Source organism: Branchiostoma floridae, chromosome 4 (assembly GCF_000003815.2).
Source record: "Branchiostoma floridae strain S238N-H82 chromosome 4, Bfl_VNyyK, whole genome shotgun sequence".
Taxonomy (NCBI): Eukaryota; Metazoa; Chordata; class Leptocardii; order Amphioxiformes; family Branchiostomatidae; genus Branchiostoma; species Branchiostoma floridae.
The window spans coordinates 13,995,005-14,003,740 of NC_049982.1; the positions used below are offsets into that span (position 1 = coordinate 13,995,005).

The 8,736-nt window shown below is 43.4% G+C and overlaps 1 protein-coding gene across 1 annotated transcript; it reads left to right on the forward strand.

Annotated features, from left to right (window-relative positions):
- Positions 1-1,138: 1,138 nt before the first annotated feature.
- On the forward strand, positions 1,139-7,384 carry LOC118412875. The gene is made up of 4 exons (XM_035815930.1): positions 1,139-1,278; positions 2,586-2,718; positions 4,590-5,030; positions 6,190-7,384. The coding sequence occupies exons 2-4, from the start codon at positions 2,623-2,625 to the stop codon at positions 6,421-6,423; spliced, it is 771 nt and encodes a 256-aa protein (XP_035671823.1). The 5' UTR covers positions 1,139-1,278; positions 2,586-2,622; the 3' UTR covers positions 6,424-7,384.
- The last annotated feature ends 1,352 nt before the right edge of the window (positions 7,385-8,736 follow it).

Genomic DNA, 8,736 nt, shown 5'->3' on the forward strand with positions numbered 1-8,736 from the left:
ATCATGAACGGGGCCTATGACCCAGCCGATCGCGCCGAGGACAGGGCATCATTCGAATGTCTACTTTATCAACTTTCGATGGCAGGCTCTGTGCCTTACCATGGTGGGAACGAGTGACGGGAATCAGTGTTCGGTTCCGTAGAGGAGGCATGAGAAACGGCTACCACGCCCAACTGGAGGAGTAGAAATGGTCATACTGAGTAAGCGTGCGGTCTGTGGGCGTTCTGGATAAGAACCTGAACTTCTTCTGTCTGTCCTTGACATATCACAGGTATCCTCTTGAGGAGTGTTCTGGGAAGAATAGTTAGTGAGCTATCACAACACACCTTTCTAAGAATACGAGGGAAAAGGTAAACGACAGACCCATGAGAGCAACGACTCAAGGGACTGATCGAGGGAAAATGGTTGTAGCAGATATGTGGTTGCCCAGGGTGTCATTAGCTATGTAAAAGTAGACGGGATTGTCTCAATGTGGCTTGTGACTGGAGGTGGTTGACTGCGCGTGCGGTGGAGGGTGGTTCGGTGGCCGATCAGGGTTCACTTTATCTAGCATACATATTTGGGTGGTACATACCTATCTCAGTGAACAACCTATAGGACTTATTCATTTCGTATTTGTTGTGTTTTATTTGGTAGTGTTTTGTAGTTGATCTCTCTGGCGATAGTCCCTTTGGAAATCTTTAAACTTCATCGGATATTTGGCGCGTTCGGATATTTGGAAAGTTCAAAGCTGGCGCAGGTTTCGACGCCAACGGTGTCACTGCAGCATCAAACATTTGGTCATCGCTAGGTGCAAGTGAGCCTCATCGCCACCTTCCAACTCTTAGGCGATTTCCTCTTCCTGGTACTTGATACGTGCATCTTTCGTAACGGAGGACGTCCTCCCATGCACGTGTCCATGTTTGGCTTCCCTGAAACACCACATAACATTTGTATATATTCCCCTCGACGACATCCTCCAATCGCACCAACGCGTTTGTCACAACTCTTCAAAGAGCAAAGTCGATCTCTTAAGCGACGATTTCATTGCAAAGGTTAACCATATCCACCAGAGCCTCACGACCACCGTAGGCCTTCTTGTGTGTATCAAGAAGGATTAAGATCTTCGTGTCTAATGTATTATGAATTCTTAGGGGCGGCCTCTCTGGTGACGTCACGAGCCATACAGGCGAAGAAAGTCAGGTATAAAACGACCCGTCTCGCCTGCCTGTTGGTAGTAGAACCCGGAGAGCTGGATCTTGACACTTCGAGGTGAAAATCATCTTCTCTATCGAAAACGTGAGTAGCACTTGGTTTCTGTGGCTATCTGAGACGTGTATCTGTTGGTTTTATCACTTGTCAAGTGTCGCAACCAATGTAGATTCAGGATGCTCGGCCAATGTGAAACATATGTAACAGCATTTCCTATCAGAATTTCCCTAGATATATTCGGTGTATGGTTAGATGTAGTGGCCACATTCATATCAGCTTTGATATTTGTGATTTGTCTAGTGACCTTATCCCATGGTCGGTGAGACTGACACCATTGAATTGGTGACATTGTCGGCTGTACAAAATGTTAAACTGGAAGAGCAAAATGTCCAAAGACGTGTCCTTGTAAGCTAGACTCAAGCTAACACTCAAAAACATTTGGAACGAAAATAGGAATAGTTGCTTATCTGAGACGTTTTGGTCGGTGGGTTATCTGTCATGTCAGCGTTTTCCACTGTGAGGGTTTTTGTTTATCGACTGACGCAAACGACCTAATGACTAGCTTGCCATGGAAGGAGCAGGGGAAATAACAGACCAAACCGGATTCCCACTCACAATACTCGTCAAAAAACTCATTTTTTTATATCCCTGTCAACAGTATAAAACTATTGCAATAGCAGAATTATATTCTACAGAACCTGCTCTACAATTCATGGTTCAAACGGAAGGATGATGTCAAATATTTGGCCCTGTCGTTAGGATACATAAAGCTGCTTATATTGATCTAATAGAGCATATGATATGGTCTGTGATGCACCATGGAAGCTGCCCCTTAGCGCCTTGATAACCATCGTCATGTTGCTAGGAGCAACGCGGTTGTTGGCGATAACGGCCGGTCTGGGTTCTGGCCTGCCCGGCCAGGAGAAAAGTAGCATACATCATACAAATGTCCCCAAGTCATCACCCCAACGTATGAACCGCCCGGCGGAAAAAGGAGGGATGTTGCATGAAAGTTTGCATCCTTCCGTGCCGCGGTGTAGATTCCTCAGGTGATAATATCTAAATCTGTCGATATCACCTAAAGGAGGGGGAATTGGTGTCATTAATATGCGCATATTGTGTACCTGGCGGCGTCTCTAAACATCCTCTTTCTCCATGAAGGATCACGCCTCATGTTGCTTAGAGGAGAACAATTTGTGACGATTCCACCTTGAAGCAATCTATGATAAGACGATAAGACAAACACATAACATCTTCCTATCCTACAGCGTGTACGGCAGCATGCATAACGATGCAGGTAAATACTAAATGTCTTCAACTCAGAAGCTTGGATGAAGATAAAGTCATAAACAAAAGATGACAACAAACTAACGGCAGTAAATTTCTGTTCTCAGAAACGGGTGATCTCGCTGAGTGAGTCCTGAAGGCTACATGATGCAGACACCAATCTTCCTGTGTTCTGTTGTCCTCGTCGGAGCTGTTTGCGGGCAACTGTCGGAGACGAACAACTTTCCACAAAACGGCAATGTAAGTGGTTGTGTATACGTGTAGTCTCGGTTGACCTGTTGGTTCATAATTCGATGGTAAATGTTTTCCCATCTCTTGTGTGGGTTTGGATGGGAGCGACCCTGATTTCCTACAATACTGATCACACTGACTGGTGCCTACAACGTTCAGGGAGGCGTATAGTGACAGATGTAGATAGACCACAGATGGCTATCACTGAAAGCACACGATATCCCCAAACGTAGGGCTAAATCACTGTTTTCCATATTTGTATATTACAATGTCCGAGGTACATGAATAGGTTTCCATTGCATTCATAACGTTATCACAAAATTGTATCATTCTTAAAGCCCATCGTCTCAGCGACTTATCCGACCAATGCTTGACTAAAGGTTGATAAACGGTGCCCGGTAGCTTGTCAGCAAATGCAGCTTTTAATGTAATACTACTCTCTTTACTAGGTTTCTCCATCCATATATCTTCTTTAAGATTCATCGCATGAGCTGTTACCTCTTATGGTAGAATTAGTAAATGCCCATATCCAAGGGAATGTTTCTTTCACCAAACGGTGGATGGTATCATTTCTCTACATCCAAATCTGATAAACTGGAATCTTTTCAACCTACTCTTATGTATCTGTCTTATAAGAAAAAAAGTGCACAGATTCCTTTTCGGCTCTACTTTAAAGGAATATGTCAGCTTTGCGAGCAGTTTAACATGTGGCTTTTGGCTTTACCTATTTCCTTTGCCTCCTCAAAGTCGGAAGAAAGTCTTAAGATAACAGAGCGAGTTGACAAGCGCTAGAGGCAGATGCTGAAAGCATCAGACTAGCCCACGTCCGAACTCAAAGTCTTCGCTGTAACTGCTTTTTAAAAGGCCTGACTTTGATTTACATCCGTTATTGGGAGATAAGTGGGCTTTCAGGGCAGCAGTATTGACGTAAAAAGATCCCAAGCTCAATAAGAGACATTCCATTGAGATATAAAACTACTGCATTCTTCTTTAGTACAAGAGAAGTATTTTCCTTGATAAGGACTGGGGAATATGTACTCCCCAAAATAGACCCATGCCAGCCACTGTGGCCGCTGTTTTTTTCAGGAAAGATGCCTTAAGTATCAGATATAGTGCAATGGTGATTGAACAGAAGAAAATAACGTTTTAATCGATAAGTATGAATGGCTTAATGAGTAACCTTTATAAACATAAGCAAATGGTGTGTCATTGGCAAGTCGTTGCCTTCCTATTAGCGATTCTCAAAGCAAAGTGACTTGCTCTTAAATATTGCTCATCTATCTACATGACCGTTGTTGAGAATAAGCGTAATTTGTTGGGTAATACATATGGGTCAACGTACGAACGTGCAGATGTCAATCACGATATCCAGTTTATATGGCTTGAAAGGAATGGAGGCAAAAGCCTTTTTATGACTGAACAAATACAATCGATATATCTATCTTTCCTCCAACGATAATCTATATAAAGACCGCATGCGATGCATTTTGTTCGGCTTTCAGTATCCAATGGGTCCTAGTTGCAGATGCCTTACGGGCATAGTTGTACTTAGGAACTCTAGTACTGAGCACAGGAAACTGACCTTCCGGATAATTGATAAGCGTCATGGTTCAATCGGTCAGGAGTACAGAAGACGTAATCACTGTGGAACTAAAACTATAAGTGAACATGTCGTGGGACCTAGTGATCCATAGAAGATACATATTTGAACTTTTGTTGAAAGTTGAATGATTAAATGTCAATGTCCATCTTATGGCTGGTGATACCATGTGTGTTGGTTAGGCGTTAGGTACCACTCACTACTATTCCGTTTGTAGACATGTCCTTAGTGTGTTGTTCTGCATGTGTTGACGTAACTGTTCGGCGCTTCATTTCAACAGAGGCGGCTGTCCCCTGAGCGCTCGGCGACCGTGCTACGACAGTTTCTCCACCTGGAAGGGGCGGTCGGCTCGCCAGTTTCTCCGTCCGATGGGCGGGCCCTGGAAACCGGAGACAAGAGAAGCTTCCGGAACGGTGTGGGGAAAAGAAGGGACAGCGAGGAGGAACGACTTCCACAGAACCGCGGAGCAACCGAGTTGAAGGCTGAGGCCACCATTTTCTCGCAAAACGGAGACCCTCACGACGAGGGTGCAAAGGCAGCCTCAGAGAAGCGGTCGTTCCGCAACGGAGTTGGAAAACGAACCCACTTTCGCATTGTCGCAGACGCGTCACTGGGTGGACTGGATGAACCGGAAGCACTTCGTCAAACGGGAGGCGACGCAAACAGTCCGTCACTGTCACGTGATCTATGGGCGGAAGTTCAGGGAAAAGACGATGAACAGGTTTGTGGCAGTTCGTAGTCATTTTTGTAACATACATGACGTGTATGGTCACATATTCGTTCAGGATCGTTCTATTACCATCTTACGCGTTCTATTATCATCGTAAACTTGTCCATGGTTTGGTACTGCTCAAGATATCCATCCAGAGGAGGATATGTTGTAAATCACATATCATGAAAAACGAAAAAAAAGAAGAGAATCAAATAAATTTCCCAAAACATATGAACGTTAAGCCAAACGCAATGTCTACGTTGCAAACGTTTTCTAACGGCAGCCGAGACCTCCCTGTCAGAACACAGGTACCAACCAGAAAAACGTAGCGATCCCTCCATTCAACCGTTGCTTGAAGCGAAGAAAATTGACCATGTATATACTCGTGGGTCGTGACATAAAGACATGTCCGTAGGTCGCTGTTGTCATCACGCGTTGGCTTGAGTTACGACTTTGAACAATCCCCTATCAGCATCAGGTTAATCAATAATATCGCACCATGTCAGGCCGGGCGGTCACGCACAGAAGTGCCTGACTGTCGGTTGCCGTGACGACTTTTATGACAAGTCATTGACAAGTGTATGATCGATGAGGTAAAAGTAAATCCGATGGAAAATAAATACTAATAGCCAATCCGAGGATTTCAGCGACCTGCATGATTTTATAGGCAATAAATCATATCATATCTTGTTGACAAAATGATGAATAACAACTGATGCCACACCACGTGCATTTTGGGATTATTCAGGGAGATTAAAGGGGAACTGAAATCCAGAAACAGGTGTTCCGTTCCATTAAAAAAATTGTAGTGTTGGCAACCAACTAGACATAGAGTTTTCCAAAACTGGCTACATGTTTCTGACATAGGACGGCTTTCCCGCGATGACATCTAGCGAGATAATTTCAAAGGACAGTTTGTGGCTGCCAATAACAACATGTAAGAACATATTACAGGCGACTGACTATCTGTTCCTCCTGGCATATCTCGCTGGAACTACAACCTACCAAAACGGAGCGCTTGTGCTGAAGTATCACTATCAACTCCATCATTTTAATGCATTTAAAAATGCATCAGGGTGCATTGTTAATTTACTATTGTCTACGAGTCGTGTAATATGTAGAAACTGATGGTTTCTGTGCGTTAAAATCAGATTGTTGGTTTGTTTAGTGTCCCGCCTGTGGATTAGACGGCAGCGGTGTGTGCGTGCTGAAAGGAGTGTGCTGCCGCCATGACTCCGGCTGTGTGCTACGGAAGGACGTCTGCTCCAGTCTTCCCGACCGCGCCCTCTGCGCCAGCCTTCAGTACAGCGCCACCTGTCGGACGGACGGGAAGTGCGTCGCGCCGGGAGTCTGTTGCCGTGCCGCTGACCACTCTTGCTTCCTGGACCCCGAGTGCGACTAGCGTGCTCCTGTCCAGTGTCCGACGGGGGCGACGTACCGTCAACAACATTTGCCTACCTTTAGATTTCAACTTCTATCTCGTATGATGCGCTACAGTCAACACTGGAATATATATTCTTTCATCACTTCGTTAGATGCAATTATAACACGATGATCTATTCAGGCTAGTTCTCTTTACACGCTAACACAAAGCTGTTGCTTTAGATTAAGCATTGTTTCTGCATTTCTACTCTCTAGTTTGTAACTAGCAGTGCGTAATGCATGTTCAGAAAGACCCCTACATGTATTACTGTCCCGACGGCTATTTTAAAATCAAGGTCTTTTGTGAACAACTCCTTGATTCGCAGGTATATCTGTATTCCGTTACAACATTCATATTTTATCAGGTTCAAATTCGGTTTTATCATTTTAGTAGATTGCCTACGTTTGTTTGTTTACGATTCAGATGTTGTATCTGTCTTACCTGAAGTTGTTAATGATTGCATATAATTATATGTATATTGGCAGATGTTTACAATCAAGGATGTACTACAAATTGAACATCTTTCTTTTAAACATGTAGGGAAAGACAATTATTTTGTTTAAGGAAGAAGCCGTGACGACTTACACGTATGTCTCGTCAAGGGAGAGATTCATTGTGGCGAGAAGGATGTGACGATGAGAAGCAACATTCCATACGCATGAAATATATTTTCCTGTTGTAGTGAACTGCATCGGGTGTCCTTTTTTTAACAGTGTATGGAAATTACAAATAGTAATCCTTAAATGAAAAAAATACGGCCGTCAGAAGGAACTGAATAGTCCTCCTCCTGCTTTCACTGTATCTTTTTAGTCACAGGGTAAGGTATTCGGGAATAGTAACACTAGTAGTACTAGATATACGATCTAAATTTGCTAGCTCAGCCTATCTATCATATTCATTCAGCTCAATTATGTTTTTCAGCCGAAATCCGTGATAAATCATTTTTCTCGTGTTGATAGTTATTACAATGATTATCACATTATTTCACCAGATTATACCACTTGTTGAATCTTACTAGTGAATTGATGAGTTGTGTCTTTTGCACACATCACGCTGAAAAGAGCAAGGTGATCATGACGTAGTCAATGGTGAGTCATTTGATACCTAGTGATAACAAGGTGTAATGCAGAGCGACACCTGTATATTGCGGATGAATCACCTGATACTCACACGCACCTACAAAGGTCACGACACCAAAGGCAGGAACATGACGACTCTGGACATGTTTTGCACAAGGATTCCTGGTTTGCCAAGAGTTGCACCCTAGCTCACTTTAACTGTCAATACCCGTCTACATGCGTAGTTTTGACATAATGAAGTGAAAAAGCTCCGAAGGCACGGGACTACTTGTAATTGTGTGTCCGACCGAATCGGCTGTCCGCTCCGCATTACATGCCATATGGCTCGAGCTCGTTATATGGCGAGCTAGTGCGAGTTAATGGGGAGCATTCTCCTTCAGAGATGAACTTACACCCTTGAGATCATGATGATGTCAAGTTAGGATTGCCCGAAATGACCTAGGAATTTTCTGGTATTTTGTCCCCCATATGCATGAATGCCCTGCAGATGTGTTTCCACCACGACCTTCTTGACGCTTATACTTTGACACTTGTATCCTCTGGTGTGTAGTTTCACATCGGGCGGCAAGTTTTCTCTACTCATAGCACTCTTTTTGTTCCAGTTGTTTGCTGTGTTTCAGGATTTCATTTGCAATACTTAGCTGATAATTTTCCTTTCTGTCCTATCTAATTCGGTACCTCACTTCTTTTGCATACTGTATTTTCTTGAGTGAGAGTTTTTAGTACACTGTTCCCTATCTTGCACATCCCATCGATCTACTTTGCACCGTCTCTAAGGCACAACATTACATAGGATCACTCTAAAATTTTACATGTATATTTATCCAACTCTTATCGACACAGAAAATAGCACACAATGTGTCTACAAAAAGACGCCAAGGCGACAGAGTATGGCCATGGGATTTCTATGTTCGTCTAAACAGATGTAGACAGGTTTAGTTGAAAACATGCAGTGTCGGACGCGAGTCCATATTCCGTTGTCTCCGTGAGTGCCTTTTTCCTTCTTCTGTATTTTATCAACAGTTTGACAAGCTACGAAACGTTGAAATATTGCATTGACAGTATCTCACATCTGAAAAGAATAGAGCCATACCTCATTCTGAAGCCGCTAGCTTTAGATTCCAGGCCTACTTTAGACGAGCTGAATGATACATATAGGACTTGAAATTGCTGTGATTTTTATGGGAGTATAAATCATCTCCTGTCTATCAGA